The sequence below is a fragment of the Bos mutus genome, chromosome 10, assembly GCF_027580195.1.
Source record: "Bos mutus isolate GX-2022 chromosome 10, NWIPB_WYAK_1.1, whole genome shotgun sequence".
In the NCBI taxonomy this organism is placed as follows: Eukaryota; Metazoa; Chordata; class Mammalia; order Artiodactyla; family Bovidae; genus Bos; species Bos mutus.
This window is the reverse complement of record NC_091626.1, coordinates 10,934,897-10,956,313: the sequence shown is the minus strand read 5'-3', so window position 1 is coordinate 10,956,313 and position 21,417 is coordinate 10,934,897. Positions and strand designations below refer to the sequence as shown.

Below are 21,417 nucleotides of genomic sequence, written 5' to 3'. Positions count from 1 at the left end.
CCCTTTGCTTTCAATCTTTCCCAGCATCAGGGTCTTTTCCAGTAAGTTAGCTCTTCGCATCAAGTAGCCAAGGTACTGGAGCTACAGCTTCAGCATCAGTCCTTCCAATGAATATTCAGGTTTGAGGTTTTTTAGGATTGACTGGTTTGATCTCCCTGCAGTCCAAGGGACTCTCGAGTCTTCTCCAGCACTACAATTAGAAAGCATCAGTTCTTCATCACTAAGTCTTTATGGTTCAGCTCTCATATATGTACATCAGTTCAGTTCAGTCGCTCAGTCGTGTCCGACTCTTTGCAGCCCCATGAATCGCAGCACGCCAGGCCTCCCTGTCCATCACCAACTCCCGGAGTTCACCCAGACTCACGTCCATTGAGTCAGTGACGCCATCCAGCCATCTCATCCTCTCTGGTCCCCTTCTCCTCCTGCCCCCAATCCCTCCCAGCATCAGAGTCTTTCCCAATGAGTCAACTCTTCGCATGAGGTGGCCAAAGTACTGGAGTTTCAGCTTTAGCATCATTCCTTCCAAAGAAATCCCAGGGCCGATATCCTTCAGAATGGACTGGTTGGATCTCCTTGCAGTCCAAGGGACTCTCAAGAGTCTTCTCCAACACCACAGTTCAAAAGCATCAATTCTTCGGCGCTCAGCCTTCTTCACAGTTCAACTCTCACATCCATACGTGACCACAGGAAAAACCATAGCCTTGACTAGACGAACCTTTGTTGGCAAAGTAATGTCTCTGCTTTTGAATATGCTATCTAGGTTGGTCATAACTTTCCTTCCAAAGAGTAAGCATCTTTTAATTTCATGGCTGCAGTCACCATCTGCAGTGATTTTGGAGCCCAGAAAAATAAAGTCTGACACTGTTTCCACTGTTTCCCCATCTATTTCCCATGAAGTGATGGGACCGGATGCCATGATCTTCTTTTCTGAATGTTGAGCTTTAAGCCAACTTTTTCACTCTCCACTTTCACTTTCATCAAGAGGCTTTTGAGTTCCTCTTCACTTTCTGCCATAAGGGTGGTGTCATCTGCATATCTGAGGTTATTGATATTTCTCCCGGCAATCTTGATTCCAGCTTGTGTTTCTTCCAGTCCAGCATTTCTCATGATGTACTCTGCATAGAAGTTAAATAAGCAGGGTGACAATATACAGCCTTGATGAACTCCTTTTCCTATTTGGAACCAGTCTGTTGTTCCATGTCCAGTTCTAACTGTTGCTTCCTGACCTGCATACAAATTTCTCAAGAGGCAGATCAGGTGGTCTGGTATTCCCATCTCTTTCAGAATTTTCCACAGTTTGTTGTGATCCACACAGTCAAAGGCTTTGGCATAGTCAATAAAGCAGAAATAGATGTTCTTCTGGAACTCTCTTGCTTTTTCCATGATCCACTGGATGTTGGCAATTTGATCTCTGGTTCCTCTGCCTTTTCTAAAACCAGCTTGAATATCAGGAAGTTCACGGTTCACATATTGCTGAAGCCTGGCTTGGAGAATTTTGAGCATTACTTTACTAGCATGTGAGATGAGTGCAATTGTGCAGTAGTTTGAACATTCTTTGGCATTTCCTTTCTTTGGGATTGGAATGAAAACTGACCTTTCCCAGTCCTGTGGCCACTGCTGAGTTTTCCAAATTTGCTGGCATATTGAGTGCAGCACTTTCACAGCATCATCTTTCAGGATTTGAAAGAGCTCAACTGGAATTCCATCACCTCCACTAGCTTTGTTCGTAGTGATGCTTTCTAAGGCCCACTTGACTTCACATTCCAGGATGTCTGGCTCTAGATCAGTGATCACACCATTGTGATTATCTGGGTTGTGAAGATCTTTTTTGTACAGTTCTTCTGTGTATTCTTGCCATCTCTTCTTAATATCTTCTGCTTCTGTTAGGTCCGTACCATTTCTGTCCTTTATCCAGCCCATCTTAGCATGAAATGTTCCCTTGGTATCTCTCATTTTCTTGAAGAGATCTCTCGTCTTTCCCATTCTGTTATTTTCCTCTGTTTCTTTGCATTGATTGCTGAAGAAGGCTTTCTTATCTCTTCTTGCTATTCTTTGGAACTCTGCATTCAGATGCTTATATCTTTCCTTTTCTCCTTTGCTTTTTGCTTCTCTTCTTTTCACAGCTATTTGTAAGGCCTCCCCAGACAGCCATTTTGCTTTTTTGCATTTCTTTTTCATGGGGATGGTCTTGATCCCTGTCTCCTGTATAATGTCACGAACCTCAGTCCATAGTTCATCAGGCACTCTATCAGATCTAGGCCCTTAAATCTATTTCTCACTTGCACTGTATAATCATAAGGGATTTGATTTAGGTCATACCTGAATGGTCTAGTGGTTTTCCCTACTTTCTTCAATTTAAGTCTGAATTTGGCAATAAGGAGTTCATGATCTGAGCCACAGTTAGCTCCTGGTCTTGTTTTTGCTGACTGTGTAGAGCTTCTCCGTCTTTGGCTGCAAAGAATATAATCAATCTGATTTTGGTGTTGACCATCTGGTGACGTCCATGTATAGAGTCTTCTCTTGTGGTGTTGGAAGAGTGTGTTTGTTATGACCAGTACATTTTCTTGGCAAAACTCTATTAGTCTTTACTACTGGAAAAACCATAGCTTTGACTGTAGGGACCTTTGTCAGCAAAATGATGGTTTTGCTTTTTAATATGCTGTCTAGGTTTGTCGTAGCTCTTCTTCCAAAGAGCAAGTGTCTTTTAATTTCATGGCTGTGGTCACTATACCATGCAGTGATTTTGGACTCCAGGAAAATAAAATCTGCCACTGCTTTCACTTTTTCCCCTTCTGTTTGCCATGAAATGATGGCACTGGATGCCATAATCTTAGTTTTTGAATGTTGAATTTTAAGCCAACTTTTTCACTCTCCTCTTTCACCCTCATTAAGAGGCCCTTTAGTTCCTCTTCATTTCCTGACATTAGAGTGGTATCATCTGCATATCTAAGATTGTTGACATTTTTCTTGGCAGTCTTTGATTCCAGCTTGTTGTTCATCCAGCCCCACATTTCACAAGATGTAGTCTATATATAAGTTAAATAATCAGGGTGACAATATACAGCCTTGTTGTCTCCTTTTCCAGTTCTAAGCCAATCAGTTTTTCCATTTCCATTTCTAACTATTGCTTCTTGCCCTGCATACAGGTTTCTCAGGAGGCAGCTAAGGTGGTCTTGTATTCCCATCTCTTCAAGAATTTTCCACAGTTTGCTGTGATCCACACAGTCAAAGTTTAAAGAAGTAGAAATAGATGTTTTTTCTGGAACTCCCTTGCTTTCTCCATGATCCAGTAAATGTTGTCAATTTGATCTCCAGTTCTTCTGCCTTTTCTAAATCCAGCTTGTACGTCTGGAAATTCTCAGTTCACATACTGTTTAAGCCTAGCGTGAAGGATTTTGAATATAACCTTACTAGCATGTGAAATGAGCAGAATTGTATGGTAGTTTGAGCATTCTTTGGCATTACCCTTCTTTGAAATTGGAATGAAAACTGACCTTTTCCAGTCCTGTGACCACTGCTGAGTTTTCCAAATTTGCTGTCATATTTAGTGCAGCACTTTAACAGCATCATCTTTTAGGGTTTTAAGTAGCTCAGCTGGAATTCCATCACTTCTACTAGCTTTAGGCTTCCCAGGTGACACTAGTGGTAAAGAACCTGCCTCCCAAAGCAGGAGATACAAGAGACGCAGGTTTGATCCCTGGGTTGGGAAGATCCTCTGGAGAAAAGAATGGCAACCCACTCCAGTATTCTTGCCTGGAGAATTCCATGGATAGAGGAGCCTGGCAGGCTGCAGTCCATGGGGTCTCAGAGAGTTGAACATAATTGAGCAACTAACACACACTACTAGCTTTGTTCTTAGTAGTGCTTCCTTAGGCTCACTTTACTTCACACTCCAGGATATCCTGCTCTAGGTGAGTGGCCTCACCATTGTGGATATCCAGGATATTAAGACCTTATTTGTATAGTTATTCTGTGTATTCTTGCCACCTCTTCTTAATCTCTTCCGCTTTGGTTTGGTCCTTACAGTTCTGTCCTTTATTGTGACCATTGTTGTGTGAAATGTTGCCTTGATATCTCTAGTTTTCTTGAAGAGATCTCTAGTCCATTCTGTTGTTTCCTCTGTTTCTTTGCATTGTTCATTGAAGAAGGCCTTCTTATCTCTCCTTGCTATTCTCTGAAATTCTGCATTCAGTTGGATATACCTTTCTTCCTTGCCTTTCACTTCTCTTCTTTCCTCAGCTATTTGTAAAGCCTCCTCAGACAACTACTTATCCTTCTTGCATTTCTTTTTCTTTGAGATGTTTTTGGTTATTGCCTCTTGTACCATGTTATGAACCTCCATCCATAGTTCTTCAGACACTCTGTCCACCAGATCTAATCCCTTGAGTCTATTTGTCACCTCACTGTATAATCATAAGGGAGTTGATTTCGGTCATAACTGAATGGCCTGATGGTTTTCCCCACTTTCTTCAATTTAAGCTGAATTTTGCTATAAGGAGCTCATGATCAGAGCCAGTCAGTTCCAGGTCCTGTTTTTGCTGACTGTATAGACCTTCTCTGTCTTCAGTTGCAAAGAACATAGTATGATTTTGGTGTTGACTATCTGGTGATGTCCATGTGTAGAGTCATCTCTTGGGTTTTTGGAAAAGGGTGCTTACTATGACCAGCGTGTTCTCTTGGCAAAACTCTTTTATCCTTTGCCATGCTTCATTTTGTATTCCAAGGCCAAACTTGCCTGTTATTCTGGGTATCTCTTGATTCCCTACTTTTGTATTCCAGTCCCTTATGGTGAAAAGGACATCATTTTTTGGTGTTAGTTCTAGGAAGTGTTCCAGGTCTTTGTAGAACTGATTGTCTTCAGCTTATTCAATATCAGTTGGTTGGGGCATCGATTTGGATGACTGATGTTGAATGGCTTGCCTTGGGGACGAAGCAGGATCATTCTGTCATTTTTGAGGTTGTACCCAAGTACTGCAGTTTGAACTCTTTTTTGGCTTTGAGGACTACTTCATTTCTTCTAAGGAATTCTTGCTCATAGTAGTTGATATAATGATCATCTGAATTAAATTCACCCATTCCAGTCCATTTTAGTTCACTGATTCCTAAGATGTCAGTGTTCAATCTTGCCATCTCCTGCTTGACTGTGTCCAGTTTACCTTGATGGATGGACCTAATATTCCAGGTTCCTATGCAGTATTTTTCCTTATGGCATTGGACTTCACTTTCACTACCAGACACATCCACAACTGAGTGTCATTTCCACTTTGGCCCAGGCACTTTATTCTTCCTGGAGCTATTAGTAATTGCCCTCTGCTCTTCCCTAGTAACATATTGGACACCTTCCAACCTGGAGGCTCGTCTTCCGGTGTCATATCTTTTTGTCTTTTCATAGTGTCTGTGGGGTTCTTCTGACAGAAACACTGGAGTGGTTTACCTTTTCCTCCTCCGGTGGACCACATTTTGTCAGAACTCTTCACTCTTCACTATGACCTGTCTCTCTTGGTTAGCCCTGCATCTGGAGTAAATTGCCCTTCAGCTTTGTGATCTCCTGGAGTAAAAATTGTGTTGTGTAGTTTTAGTTTGCCTTTCACATTTATCTTAAAATGATGAGGTTGAGCATCTGATGGTTTTTAATGTTCTTTATTTTGGCTTCACTTAAAAAACAAAGCATATATTACACATGATACAAAGACCAAAGGGTCAAAAAGGTATGAGAAGAAAGGTTTCTTTCCTTCCCTAAACCCAGCTACCTAATTTATCCCTGGCTAGCAGGCAGGTACTGTTAACTCTTCTTTGGATATCATTCTAGAAGTATTAGTATAAAACCGTATATGTTAGAAATCTTTTAATGTTCTGCTTTATTTTTGTAAAAATGAAAGCAACCTGAATGTCCCTCAGTGTAAAATACTCTTAAAATATATTTTGTGAATACATAATAGACTATGTAGTCAGGCAAAAGAATGGAATATTTGTGTATGTGCTGATATAGACTAATCTTTACAATTTATTGCATGAAGGAAACGATGCAGAGCCACATGTGTACTCTCCAAGTGTTTAAAGTATGTGCAGTACATTAGGCATTATTCTTGTATAGGAAACTTCTGGACTGACAGACTAGAAACTTGACAGTGGTTATTTCTGGGAAGGGAAATTTAGGGTCTGGGATGGTAGGGAAACCTAGTTTTCATTGCAGATATCTTTATGCTGTTAGAATTTTTTACTGTGCATACACATTTTTCAGTTAAAGAAAATTAGTTTTAAAAAGGGGTTGCATGTAATCTAAAATGAAATAGATTGAATTTTTTCCAATTGCAGAAGATACACTTGTTCTTTATACATATTTATGAAAATACAGAATAACACCAAGAGAAATATTTAAAAACCCAGCCATAATTCCACAACCCAGAGGAGCTTGACATTAACATTTTGTTAAATTTCCTTCTAAATTTTTTGTGTTATGTGTGTGTTTCATGTATACACGGGCTTCCCAGGTGGCACTAGTGGTAAAGAATCCACCTGCTAATGCAGGAGACATAGGAGACACAGGTTCGATCCCTGGGTCAGGAAGGTCCCCTGGAGAAGGGCATGGCAACCCACTCTAGTATCCTTGCCTGGAGAATCCCCATGGATAGAGGAGCCTGGTGGGCTACAGTCCATAGGGTGGCAAAGAGTTGAACACGACTGAAGCAGCTTATAGTGCACGCTTGCATGCACATCATGTATACACACATTTAGACTTGTATATATTAAAGAAAATGACAATGTTATATTTTAAAATGCCATACTATACCTTTCTAATTTTTGTTGTTAGTGCCAAAACGTCCTGGGTATAGCTTCTCTGTGATAAGTCCTGAGTTTATTGAAGTTGCTACCACCAAAGTAATTATTAAAGCAATATTGACTTTACATTTTGATTTTATAACTCAATTACTTAACTAAGTTGTGTTAATAAACAGATGGTCTTGGATGGGTTAGAAATGAAAGTTTTCTTTGTTTTTTGGTTGGGGGTGGGGTGAGGGGAGCAGTTGTTGAGGCTGTATGACAAGGCTTGCAGGATCTTAGTTCCCCGACCAAGGGAACTGTCCCTGTCCCTGTCCCTGACAGTGAAAGCACTGAGTCCTAACCATTGAACTGCCAGCAGATTTCCAGAAATGGCAGTTTTTCACAAAAGTAAGGCTTGTATATTGAAATGACTTATTTTAAATGTTTTTCAAGTGTAAAATTTGAGGACAGGTTAGTTGTCCTCTGTTGTAGGTTAGTTCAGACAATGAATGTTTGACTCACGGCTCTGTCAGACTGCTGCATTCTATTTCTGTCAGTTTTTTCTCTGTCAGGCTTTGGTCTGTCTCTGAATTGTCCTCTGTAGGGTTGTGAGGAAGGGTGGCAGGGCCATCCAAAGAAAACTCTTCTAGTCTTAGGGAAGTTGCTAGAAATGGAAGAATAACAAAGAGGAGAAAATAGGTAATTTTTGTCTTTATTTTCTAGGTCTACTCTGATCTAGAGGAAAATTTCTTACCATTTATGATTTTTCTATTTTAAGAAGATAGATTTTTTTTATACGTAAGATATCAGAGAAATGTTAATGTGTTAACTGTTATTTAGGGCTTTAAATGCTGTGCCTTCAAGCATTATAAAATATATGGCTTGGTCCTTGGGAATATGATATTTTGAAAGTTACTTTCATGGTTGTCAAGAAATTTTTGTATTTTTTATATATGAAGAGTTTTATCTGAAAGTGTGCTTAATCACACAATATTCTATTTTCAGATATTTAGTCTTGGATATTGCAGATAATCCGGTTGAAAATATAATACGTTTTTTCCCCATGGTAGGTAACAATATTTTAATATCATTTAATATTTATGATTTGCTTTCTTAATTGTGGTTTTAAAACTTAATGGGACATGATTTTCTCCTATTCTGCTATTACTTGTAATGTCTGAAAATTGTGGGATTGTATTTTAAAGAAAATTGACTATTTTAAAAATCTTTTTTATGATCTCAAAATATTTGAGAAATTATATTTCAGATTTCTTAAATGCAAAATATTTAAACTTATAATAATGGTATTTGTGGCATTTTGGAAATTTTTGATGCAAGGTAATTTTTATTCAAATAAGCAGAAAAATATTTTCAGTATATTTTGTTTTGTGTATATATGTTTGTATTTTATGCTTATGTTACTCCATATATTTTATTATAACACACTGTCTTTCCTTCAGACAAAAGAATTTATTGATGAGAGCTTACAAAGTGGAGGTAAGTAATTTTTCTTTCATTTAACTTATGTTTATTTTTAGGAAATTATTCATTATAGTTAATTTTTAGTTATTTAAGACTAAATTCATTTAGTCTTAAATGAATATGAAAATTATAATTATGTATAATAGACTTTCCAAATTTCCCAAAACTTACTTCATTTGGATAGACTTTCTTAAATATCTCTATAGAACTATTTTCATATTGTCAGCTTTAAATCTTTTTAATCTAAAAGTCTATTGTAATCTCCACACAGTTAATATAAATAAATTCAAGGATTTGAAAATTAGTAAGTATCCAAGTTGTATATACAGAATACATAAAATGCTTAAGATAAGATTTATTTTACTGTGGTATGATACATGGTTTCAGTATATTTTAGCTGCTGCATCAGGTATCTTTCTATCAGAATAACTATTTCTTGTTTTTCAGGAAAAGTTCTTGTCCATGGGAATGCGGGGATCTCCAGGAGGTATGATGTTAGCAATAATCTTTCTTTCTCCAGCATTTAATTAATGAGTATGTTTTCTGTTTTTTTTTCTAAAATATTTTCCCCCTCTTTAGTGCTGCCTTTGTTATTGCATACATTATGGAAACATTTGGAATGAAGTACAGGTAAGAAAGTATTCTGAAACCTAGCCAAAGTTTAAATTCTCATTAAAATGAAGCTTAATGGAGACAGTTTGGGCACTGGAAGTTAATAATCTCTTGATTTTTGTCATCTAGTTATGGTTGATTAATCAGTCCCTTTTATCCTGTGGTTAGTCTCTTAACCTCTGTAGCTGGTCTACCTTGTATAGATCCACTTAGGCTATTTTGTTACTTTATGAAGCTAGTTCTCTTATTATTTTAAAAACCCAAGATAATTACAGTTGGAGTAACCCTTGGAAAACTGCTTGCTTACTACTAGGAAATTGGTTTATCTAAGTTTTAAAATTCTTATTAGACAAAGATGTAATTGCTTTCTTTGTTAAAAAGGTTAATTTATTATGTTTTCCTTTAACAGTAGTTGGGTGAAAAATTGCTTAAGAATTGTTTTATTGTCTATTCACAATTTATTATTTGTTTTACGCAAAATCATCTTTTCCAAGCATATTGCATAGACGAAAGGGAGAGAGAGGCTAATGTGCTTTTCACCCTAAAACAAAGCTGGCCAATGTACAGTATTTCCTTTCTTAGAGTGTCTAGTACAAGTTACCAATCTACTGTAGTCATTGATACTCTTGCACTCATGTCCCAGACTGATCCATTACCAAATTCTGTTTTATGTCCTAAAATTTTCCTTGATTCTGGCTCTTTCTCATTATTGAATCTCCCTAATCAAGCTCTAGTCATGTTTCATTATTTAATCTCCCTAATACAAGCTCTTCCAGTAGTTATCTTAGTGGTCTTGTGTTTTCTTTCTTTCTCTAGTCTGTTCTGTTCTTCACACTGCAGTCAAAATGATTGTTTCAAAAGATAAATCATATTTCACCTTACCCTAAAAAGCTCTCAGAGGTTTCTGATCCTTAATAATTCTAAATGTGGCCAGTGAAACTTCACATGACATGTCTGTATAAACCTTCCGTTCTTATGCTGTGTACTCCGTTAACCTTGTCCATTTGAGCTGTGTTCAACATTGGATCCACATGCCTGACACATAGTGGACATTCAAATCTTTTATTTCATTTGGTATTTTTATCTTAAAATTATAATGGAAAAATTTGCTTAAAGGTGTTCTTAAATATTATTTGAATACAAATGTTTTGTGTTTATTTCATTGAAAAGATTAATGCTTGGTAGATTTTGTTTTATATATATTTTTTATTATCTGGTGCCATGTCAGCAAATAATAACTTAATTTATTGGGTCTCTGCCAGATGCCAGATACACTGCTGGACACTTTTATCTCAACAACACAAGGAAGTCCATATGTTTCTAATTTAACCAGTAATAAAATCTGAACATGGAGTGTATGTGACACATGCTATACATGATATGTTATACTTACTATCTTCCATATTCATAGTAGTGCTTAAAGATAGGAATTGTTATGATCCCCAATTTACACATGAAAAAAATAAACTTAGAGAAGTTGAAAAGTATCCCCTAGAACACAGCTGGGGAGCAAAGGATTTTCCCACTGCAGTTCACTACCTTTCTGTAGTACAAGCTGTCTGATTATGATTTTCTGTTTTAGGTAAATTGTTAGGTAAGTTCCTACTTTAGATAAATTCTGGAAAAATTGAGATTAATTCATGAAATAATATTACCGCCTTAGTTTTCCTATTTTTTTGTTTTCAGAGATGCGTTTGCTTATGTTCAAGAAAGAAGATTTTGTATTAATCCTAATGCTGGATTTGTCCATCAACTTCAGGTAACTTCTCTATTTTTCCTCTTTAAGGCAGTCAGCTGCTGCTGCTCAGTTGCTTCAGTCGTGTCCGACCCTGTGCGACCCCACCAGGCTCCCCCGAACCTGGGATTCTCCAGGCAAGAACACTGGAGTGGGTTGCCATTTCCTTCTCCAATAAGGCAGTCAGAAAGTATGATAATTAAAAGCTTGTATTCATATGATTTAGTTGTAGTACTTGGTAAATACTTAAAAATTGCCATAATCTGACTAATTTCTTTGTTCAAGTTTAAATCTATTTAAAAGTATTTTTTTTAAGCTGCCATTGACAAGAAAAAAAGGATTAAAACCACATTGTTAAATCTAAAGTAAAATAGTTGATCTTAGACGTGTCTTCCATTTTCCCTCTATTTTGATTACATACAGAGCATAAGAAAATTTTGGTTCTAAGTGTGTTACATATAGCAGCTTTTTCTATTTTATATGCTTTATCTTCTCCATGTTCTTTCACACTTTGATGATGTGTAGAAGATACACTAAAAAGAAAATAAAACTGAATTATCTGATTAATTTTTTCCAAGATGAAAAATCATAAGTCAAAGAATGTGCTCTGGCTGATTGCATCCAGTTATGCAGGAATAAATCTTACATTGAAATACCAAGAGCACTACAAAATGTGTTAGTTACCAAACTTAATTTACTTTGTTTTTATTTTTAATTCACTTTTGGTTTTTATTTCATTTTAAAAAGAGAAAAATAGTCATGATTAAAAATATAAAAATTCAGTAATGCTTAAGAAGAATACTTGAAAAGTAAGTCTCCTTAATAGTGTATCTTGAAGATTATATATAGCTCTACCTTAATAATATTTGTGTGTGTGTGTGTATATCACAGTTTTATGTGACCAGTTCCTCATACATTGGAGAAGGCAATGGCACCCCACTCCAGTACTCTTGCCTGGAAAATCCCATGGACGGAGGAGCCTGGTGGGCTGCAGTCCGTGGGGTCACTAAGAGTTGGACACGACTGAGCGACTTCACTTTCACTTTTCTTCATGCACTGGAGAAGGAAATGGCAACCCACTCCAGTATTCTTGCTTGGAGAATCCCAGGGACGACGGAGCCTGGTGGGCTGCCATCTATGGGGTCGCACAGAGTTGGACACGACTGAAGCGACTTAGCATAGCATAGCATGCTTATACATGGAGCTTTAAGTTGTTTCCAGTCTTTCATGATTTTAAACAACATTGGAAAGAATGTCCTAATAGGTGTATCTTTGTTTACATGTGTGAATGTACCTCTAAGATAATTGATCAGAGTGGAATTGCTGGGTCAGAGGGCATTTGAAAGTTGATGTTGCTAAATTGCCTTTAAAAAGACTCCAGGGAACAAAGAGTACCTACTTACCCATACCTAGTCAATACCAACAGCAAGTTTCATGAAACTTTTGGACCATTGTTGTCATGGTGGTAAAAGTGGCAGCTGCTTGTAGTTTGCCCGTTTTTCTAACATGTTGTTGGTCTTTTTCTCATTGGTTTATAAGGATTCTTTGTAGAAAATTTATCTGTAGCCAGTGATTTGAAGGCTTCCCTCGTGGCTCAGATAATAAAGAATCCACCTGCAGTGCAGGAGACTTGAGTTTGCTCCCTGGGTTGGGAAGATCCCCTGGGGGAGGGCATGGCAACCCACTCCAGTGTTCTTGCCTGGAGACTCTCCATGGACAGAGGAGCCTGGTGAGCTACGTACAGTGCATGGGATTGCAAAGAGTTGGACACGACTGAGCGACTTAAGCACAGCACAGCCAATGATTTGAAATGCCATTTTTATTATATACCAAATTTTAAATCCACACGAGTCTGTTTCTGACTTTGTATTTTGTTCCATTGATCTGCTTATTGCTGCCTTTGTATCAAAGTTTTAAATGCTATAATATTTGTAAGTAGTCTGTATTACTTATATTAAGTAATTTAATCAAGATTTCCTCATTAATGTTCTTTCCGAAAATTTCCTGGCAAGTTCTTAACACATATTTTGTGGTGTGATCTTTACTGGAAAGGGTGCAGAAAGAATTGACACCTTTAAATTTTTCAAAGAGTATGTTTCTAAGAGTATGTTCCATTTATTCAAGTCAATTTCTGTGTCCTTTAGTGTTTTAAAGTTTTCCTTGTATAAAATATATGTTTTTCTTATGAAATTTATTCCTAGCTATTTTCTTTTACTCCATTATAATTAAAATTGTTTTTTCAAATATCTTTCTAGTGTGTTTTCTAATTGCTTATTTTTTTTTTATAGGAAAGCTGTTTATGTTTTTAATTGGCAACCTTACTAAACTCTAGGACCAAATTTAAAGAATTTTCCAGTTGATTATCCTCCATTTTCATCTTCAAATCATAATAATTTTGCCTCTTTTCTAATTTTTTTTCTTTCTCACTTGATGGTCATTGTATCACAACAATTGGATAAGTAATAGTGGTGTGATATTCATACTTACTTGATTCTTGATTTCAATTTCATTGCTTTTATTATTGCACTGTGTGTGTTTCAGTGATTATTTGCTTGTGCATATTTAAAAGATTTTTTTATCGGGAATAGATACTGATTTTTAACTTAAAACATTTTTTTATGAAATGACTCTAGTTTCGGTCCTTTAAGTCATTAATATGGTGAATTGAATCACATAATGCTAGACCTAGACCATTCAGGTATGACCTAAATCAAATCCCTTCTGATTATACAGTGCAAGTGAGAAATAGATTTAAGGGCCTAGATCTGATAGATAGAGTGCCTGATGAACTATGGACTGAGGTTCGTGACATTATACAGGAGACAGGGATCAAGACCATCCCCATGGAAAAGAAATGCAAAAAAGCAAAATGGCTGTCTGGGGAGGCCTTACAAATAGCTGTGAAAAGAAGAGAAGTGAAAAGCAAAGAAGAAAAGGAAAGATATAAACATCTGAATGCAGAGTTCCAAAGAATAGCAAGAAGAGATAAGAAAGCCTTCTTCAGTGATCAATGCAAAGAAATAGAGGAAAACAACAGAATGGGAAAGACTAGAGATCTCTTCAAGAAAATTAGAGATACCAAAGGAACATTTCATGCAAAGATGGGCTCGATAAAGGACAGAAATGGTATGGACCTAACAGAAGCAGAAGATATTAAGAAGAGATGGCAAGAATACACAGAAAAACTGTACAAAAAAGATCTTTGTGACACAGATAATCACGATGGTGTGATCACTGACCTAGAGCCAGACATCCTGGAATGTGAAGTCAAGTGGGCCTTAGAAAGCATCACTACGAACAAAGCTAGTGGAGGTGATAGAATTCCAGTTGAACTATTCCAAATCCTGAAAGATGATGCTGTGAAAGTGCTGCACTCAATATGCCAGCAAATTTGGAAAACTCAGCAGTGGCCACAGGACTGGGAAAGGTCAGTTTTCATTCCAATCCCAAAGAAAGGCAATGCCAAAGAATGCTCAAACTACCGCACAGTTGCACTCATCTCACACGCTAGTAAAGTAATGCTCAAAATTCTCCAAGCCAGGCTTCAGCAATATGTGAACTGTGAACTTCCTGATGTTCAAGCTGGTTTTAGAAAAGGCAGAGGAACCAGAGATCAAATTGCCAACATCCAGTGGATCATGGAAAAAGCAAGAGAGTTCCAGAAGAACATCTATTTCTGCTTTATTGACTATGCCAAAGCCTTTGACTGTGTGGATCACAACAAACTGTGGAAAATTCTGAAAGAGATGGGAATACCAGACCACCTGACCTGCCTCTTGAGAAATTTGTATGCAGGTCAGGAAGCAACAGTTAGAACTGGACATGGAACAACAGACTGGTTCCAAATAGGAAAAGGAGTACATCAAGGCTGTATATTGTCACCCTGCTTATTTAACTTCTATGCAGAGTACATCATGAGAAATGCTGGACTGGAAGAAACACAAGCTGGAATCAAGATTGCCAGGAGAAATATCAATAACCTCAGATATGCAGATGACACCACCCTTATGGCAGAAAGTGAAGAGGAACTAAAAAACCTCTTGATGAAAGTGAAAGTGGAGACTGAAAAAGTTGGCTTAAAGCTCAACATTCAGAAGACGAAGATCATGGCATCCAGTCCCATCACTTCAAGGGAAATAGATGGGGAAACAGTGTCAGACTTTACTTTTCTGGGCTCCAAAATCACTGCAGATGGTGACTGCAGCCATGAAATTAAAAGACTCTTACTCCTTCGAAGGAAAGTTATGACCAACCTAGATAGCATATTGAAAAGCAGAGACGTTACTTTGCCAACAAAGGTTCGTCTAGTCAAGGCTATGGTTTTTCCTGTGGTCATGTATGGATGTGAGAGTTGGACTGTGAAGAAGGCTGAGCACTGAAGAATTGATGCTTTTGAACTGTGGTGTTGGAGAAGACTCTTGAGAGTCCCTTGGACTGCAAGGAGATCCAACCAGTCCATTCTGAAGGATATCGGCCCTGGGATTTCTTTGGAAGGAATGATGCTAAAGCTGAAACTCCTGTACTTTGGCCACCTCATGCGAAGAGTTGACTCATTGGAAAAGTCTCTGATGCTGGGAGGGATTGGGGGCAAGAGGAGAAGGGGACCAGAGAGGATGAGATGGCTGGATGGCATCACTGACTCGATGGACATGAGTTCGGTGAACTCTGGGGGTTGGTGATGGACAGGGAGGCCTGGCGTGCTGCAATTCATGGGATCGCAAAGGGTCGGACACGACTGAGCGACTGATCTGATCTGATCTGATGCTAGACTTGTTAATTTTGAATCATTTTGATTCACAAATGAATCTCACTTTGCTATGGTAGACTGTATTCCATTAATGTGTTGCTAGATTCTGTTTGTCAAATTTTTTTTTTTAAGATTTTGGAATTAGTTGAATAAGTTATACTGGTTTGTAATTTTTTTTTTCTGTACTACCATCTTCTGGTTAGAGTGTCTGTCACATTTTTCTCATGTTTAAAATGAAAACTTGCTTTCTCTTTATTTGCTCTAGAACAATTTAAATTAGATTGGAGTTACCTGCTTCTTAATGTTTGATATATAGTACCTGTGAAATCACTGGACCTTGATTTTTTCAATTTAATTCAGTTATTCATTATTACATTCATTCATATATTTTGAGGGTGAACCAATTCTTGGACAGCTTTCTTCATTTGGTTAATGGCTAGGTCTGATTTTCATAGCCTGTTTAGGTCACTTTGGATGATTTCATAATCTTCTATATAATTTCACTGGATTTGAGATAAAATTGAGGAAAATAATGTTTTGCATTTTTTGATATCTTCTAATTTCTTTGGTTATTTTTTTCATTCTTTTTTTCTAATTTTGTATATCAGTGCTTTCTTTTTCCCCTTTATCTGGTTTGTTTATATAATTTCTGTATTTGAATTTCTTCTTGCTTTGTGCTTTCCTTAGGTTTTTGTTGTTTTTGCTGCTGCTGCTGTTATTCTTTTGTGGATTTTCTCAGTTGCATGCTTAGTCGCTCAGTCATCTCTGACTCTTTGTGACCCCATGGACTATATATCCCTCTGTTCTTGAGATTCTCCAGACAAGAATACTGGAGTGGGTAGCCAGTCCCTTCTCCAGGATATCCTCCCAACCCAGGGGTCAAACTCGGGTCTTGAGCTATAAGAATTCAAGACTGTAAATTATCCTCTTAGCATTTCTTTAGCCATATGACTCATTGGAAAAGACTCTGATGCTGGGAGGGATTGGGGGCCGGAGGAGAAGGGAACAACAGAGGATGAGATGGCTGGATGGCATCACTGACTCGATGGACATGGGTTTGGGTGGACTCCGGGAGTTGGTGATGGACAGGGAGGCCTGGCGTGCTGTGATTCATGGGGTCACAAAGAGTCGGACACGACTGAGCGACTGAACTGAACTGAACTGATTCTATATATCCTCTATAAATTTTGCTATGTAATGTTTTTATTCTTGTTATAACTTGATATTCTGTCATTTCACTTTTGATTTTATTTTTACTTCACGTTTGAGAGTTTTTTTCATAAATCATATAACTAAATTTTAAATGTTTTCTTTGTGGTATAATAAACAGTTGTTATTATGACTATTGGAAAAGAAGATATATTCTCTGTTTTCAGGGCATAAAATTCAGTCTGCAGTCGTCCTTCTATATCTGTGAGGAATTGGTTCCAGGGCCATACACACTCCCTCACCATGGATTCCAAATCTCATGTAAAATGGCATAGTACAGTCAGTTCTGTGTATCTGTGGGTTCTTCATTCATGGATACAGAGGGTACATTGTATTTGTTCACTTCATCTTTTGGGGGCTTAGAGGTGAACTGAAACTCCCTTTGTTCTGTTTCTGTTTACTTCTTTATTTCCTCTAGTTTCTTTGCCAATTTTAGTGCTGCATTATTTCATAGATAAAATTCAAGTTAGATCTTCATTGTAGTTATATGTTTATTGTCCAGTTATTTTACTTTGAAATTAACCTTAATATTGTGATCCTTTTTTGTTTGCATTTGTCTTGTGAGTTTCTTCATTGCTTTTCTTTCCACCTTTCTAAATCGCTTTGTTTTACATGCATTTCTTGTATGTGCCCTATGGCTGGATTTTGTTATTTTGATTTTTTACTCATATTTTTCTTTAATAGGTGAATTTATCCCACTTTTTTGTACTAAAAATGACATACACTTTTGTCTGTCATTTTATTTTCATATCATGCTTTCTCAAAATACATCTTTTTTGAACTTTTCACTATAAATTGATGAATTTTTTGTTTGTATTCTTTTGATACTTTTAAATTTATAAGTTGTTTACTTAATGGGCACAATCTAACTTTATAGTATATACATATGTTCCTTGAGTTATCACATTTAAATAACTATCAATGGATTTCCAGTATAAAAGATAAAAATTTATATACCTCTACTTTCCTCCTTCCCCTCCACAACCTATTTTGTTGATACTAATCTTAGTTCTTCTAGGAGATACTGCTTACACTTTTAAAAATATTTAAATATGGTACCTCTTTTTACTTAGCAATATAGGATCATCCACTTAAACTATGTCCTGTTACATTTCCCGGCTTTTACTTTTTCTACATTGTTACAAATTATAATATTTGCATTCTATGCTATAACCGCATTTTCTCATTGTTCATGCTGAGTTCTATATTTAAGTAGGATTTTAGCCTCCTTATTCAACTCCTGGAGTTTGAACATTATTTTCAAGAAGAGTTCTTCGAAACTTAAGTCCTAGCATTTTGGAAAATGTTTTTCTCTTGCTCTTATGTTTGTTTTGGCCACACTGCATGGCATGTGGGATCTTAGTTGCCTGACCAGGGATCAAAGCCATGCCGTCTGCAGTGGAAGTATGGAGTCTTAATCACTGGACCACCAGGGAAGCTCTGTTGTGTTTATGTTTGAATGGCACTTGGCTAGATTAAAAAAATTTTAATACTTTTTCTCTTATGAGTTTCTACACAGACCTAACATTGAATAATTGTCCTAGAGAAGTCTGAAGGGAGCTTAATTTTTAAAATTCTTCCCTCTTAGAAGACTTGATTAGAAGGAGGAGCTGTTTTCTGGATGAGCATAGGATGCTTTATTAAGTATATCTTTTTGATTGTTCTATATTAATTTCCTTTTAGTCATAATATGCCCTTACCACTTAGAGATTCACATCTTCCCTTATTACAGAAAGTTTTCTTCTATACGTATTTGGCTATTGTTGTTCTTTTTCACTTGCCTGTTTTTTTCTCCCAGAGACATATTTTATATTGTTTTCTTTTTTTCTTCCATATCTACCATTTTCTCTGTATTTATTTTCAACTTTGTTTTTTTGTCTTTTGGCTTGATTTTTGGCAAGCTTTTCTTTCCATTCCCATGCTTTGTTGTTTCATCAGATGTTTATTTGACATTGTTATAAGCAGTGGCAGTAAAGCAGAGAACAAAACAGACAAATCCCTGACTTCATAAAACTTATTTTAATGAATTAGACAGTAAACCAACCTAGTGGGCTGCCATCTATGGGGTCGCACAGAGTCGGACGTGACTGAAGCGACTTAGTAGCAGCAAACTAAAATATAGGAGGTTATGGAGAAGGAAATGGCAGTATCCTTGCCAGAGAAATCCCATGGACAGAGGAGCCTGGTGGGCTTCAGTCCATTGGGTCACAAAGAGTCAGACGGAATGACTAAACTACAACAACACAAAAGTAGTAGATCATATGGTAATAGGTCACAGAGGAAAATAAGAGAGCCGTTAAGGTCATATAAAGAAGTGAGACATTAATTGCATTTTTGAAAGGTGATAAGAAAAGGCCTTATTGCAAAAATGTTATTTGACCAAAGACCTGAAGAAATTAAGAGAATGAGCTATTTCGGTACTTGGGGGAAAGCATTCTAGATAGAAGGAATATGTGCAGGTGCCTTGAGATGGGAGTATGCCTAGTATTTTCAAGAAGTGTGAGGAGGTCAGTATAGCTGGAACAGAGTGAGCAAATGAATAGTAATAATAGATTAAACCTGGGAGGTAAGGGGCCACGTGATAGGCATTTATAGGCCATTATAAATAAGGCCTTTGACTTTTAAGTGAAGGAATAAACTGGGTCATCTGTGTTAAATGTAGTATACCATGTATATATACTGTAAGGGTTGTTGGGGTTAGGGCAGAAGCAAATACATAAATTACGAGGCTATGGAGTGATGGGAGTTAGGAGAGAATACGGATTTAGACAGAGGTGATTGTTGATGAAAAGAGATCAGATTCTGGATTTACTTGACAGTATAGCTTACAGAATTTGCTGTTGGATTGGAGAAGAGAGACTGGGATGATTCTAAGCCTTTTAGTCTGAACAACTGGAAGAGGAACTGTTGCTTACTTGTATAGGAGAAACTGCATGAAATTTGAAGGGAATAAAATTGAGACTTTTTGGTCATGTTAAGGTTAAGAGAGCTATTAGATAGTGGGCAGGTCTGCATATAAGCCTGGTGTTTATGAGAAAGAACCTTATATATAGGGGTTTTCGGTATATGGATGCTATTGAAAGCTTTAAAACTGAGTGAGATCACCAGAGAAGGGAGTGTGGGTAGAAAAGGACTTCAAAAACAGAAACTTAATGTACTCCCAACATGTAGAGATTGGGGAGATGGGGAATCAGCAGAGGAGGCTGAAAAGAGTGGCCAGTGAGTTGGGAAGAAAACCAGGATGGTCTGGTGCTTGGGAAGTCAAGTGGAGAAGGCATTTTAAGAGTAGGAGATGATCCTTTGTTTCAGAGGTTGATAATAGGTTAAGTAAGGGCTGAGAACTGACATTGAGTAGGAGCACGAAGTGATCAGTGCCCTTGACAAACAAGTTTTTGTGGAATGGGGCTTATAAGCATAATGGGAAGAGAGGAATGTGAACAGCCAGAACAGATATTTCCAGAAATTAAAAGGGGAAAACAGAAAAACAGTAGCTGGAGGGGAAACTGGGATTAAGAGGGGCATTTTGTTTGTTTTCTAATATGGTAGGAAAGGGCATATTCATGTGCTGTTGGGAACAATCCAGGAGAAAGAGGTACATTAATAATGTGCTAGAATTGCATGGTATGGTCCGTTCTCCTCTTTGTTGATTCTCTTACAGTCATTATTTCTGTGGTTTATTTTCTTCTTTCTGTTTTTCTATTGAGCTCTAAGAGTTACGTCATCTCTTTCATTGTTAAATTTCTTCCATGAGTCCTTTTATCTCTTCTTTGAACTTGTTTCAGAAATGCCGTTATCTCATTGATTTTATGGAGAATTATTCACAATTTTCACCTGCCTCGTGTAATTTTCATGCAGTTTTCTTCATATATGGACTTTGGTTATAATGTTGCTTTTTTCCCCTTAGAAACACTTTTACATAAGACTTATATTGGTTCATTTTTGATTATTGGTCATCTTCGAACTGGAGGCATTCTTCTTAGATAAGCCATTTTCCCAATAATAAAGTTTTGGGGAGAGATTGGGAAATATAGGCAGCTTAAATTTTCCCAGTTGTTTTGGAAGACCTTCTCACCAACAGTTTTTCCCACTAGTATGAATCTACTCAGTGAGTGGAGAAAAGGAGCCCCTCTGTCACAGGTTTTTCCTTTTTAGGTTCATAAATACTACATGCACATTGGAGTCACCTGGGGAACTTTACCCATACCATTAAATGAGAATCACTGGAAAGGGGGCAGCCAAGGAGAGGGGTAAGCTGAGTATATATATACTGGTTTTAAGACTTTTCAGGTGATCCTCAGGTATAGTCAGCCTGAGAATTAGTGATTTAGTTTTTACTTTTAGCTGACCAAGATTAGCAGATGCTTGGCAACAGTTTCTCCTCCACCAGGCTTGCTTCTTGCAAAAATGCCAGGTGTGGATGTTCACATTTTCCTTGATAGACCCACACATACTTCATACTATGCAGGGGCTTCTAAGATTTGTCTTAGGTCTGCCACCCTTTTTGGAGAACTCTAAATTGTACCCACTTTGTTTGATATATGCAGCCAGGTATTTTCTGTGCATAGCTTAGTCTGGTTCCATTTTTTTAATATTATTGTGAAATATAATACACATATGTAAGTGCATAAAGTGTAAACAAACATCCATGTAACTACCATCCAGATAATGAAATTGAACATTTTCCAGAATTCCAAAAGTCCTCTTGAGGCCTCTTCCTAATTCTCTTTCTTCTGTCATAAAGGTAGGCACTGTTCTTTTTTCCTTACTCTTCTTTCTCATATTCAGGGTTATCGATGTTTTATAGTTTCATCAAATCAGGAGTTCTCTATATATCTTGTTCTATCTCCTCCCTTTAAGGAAAGAAGGTACA

At 37.2% G+C, this 21,417-nt stretch overlaps 1 protein-coding gene across 2 annotated transcripts in view; it reads left to right on the top strand.

The window, feature by feature from the left end:
- STYX (serine/threonine/tyrosine interacting protein) overlaps window positions 1-21,417 on the top strand; it is a 53,464-nt gene that overhangs the window by 25,132 nt on the left and 6,915 nt on the right. Inside the window, exons 5-9 of one of the 2 annotated variants that reach the window (XM_005899956.3) lie at window positions 7,768-7,828; window positions 8,223-8,259; window positions 8,692-8,731; window positions 8,824-8,874; window positions 10,543-10,615. In XM_005899956.3, the coding sequence (XP_005900018.1) occupies window positions 7,768-7,828; window positions 8,223-8,259; window positions 8,692-8,731; window positions 8,824-8,874; window positions 10,543-10,615 (262 nt within the window). The remainder of the gene's footprint in view (window positions 1-7,767; window positions 7,829-8,222; window positions 8,260-8,691; window positions 8,732-8,823; window positions 8,875-10,542; window positions 10,616-21,417) is intronic. The other variant, XM_070377275.1, reaches the window with a different exon arrangement.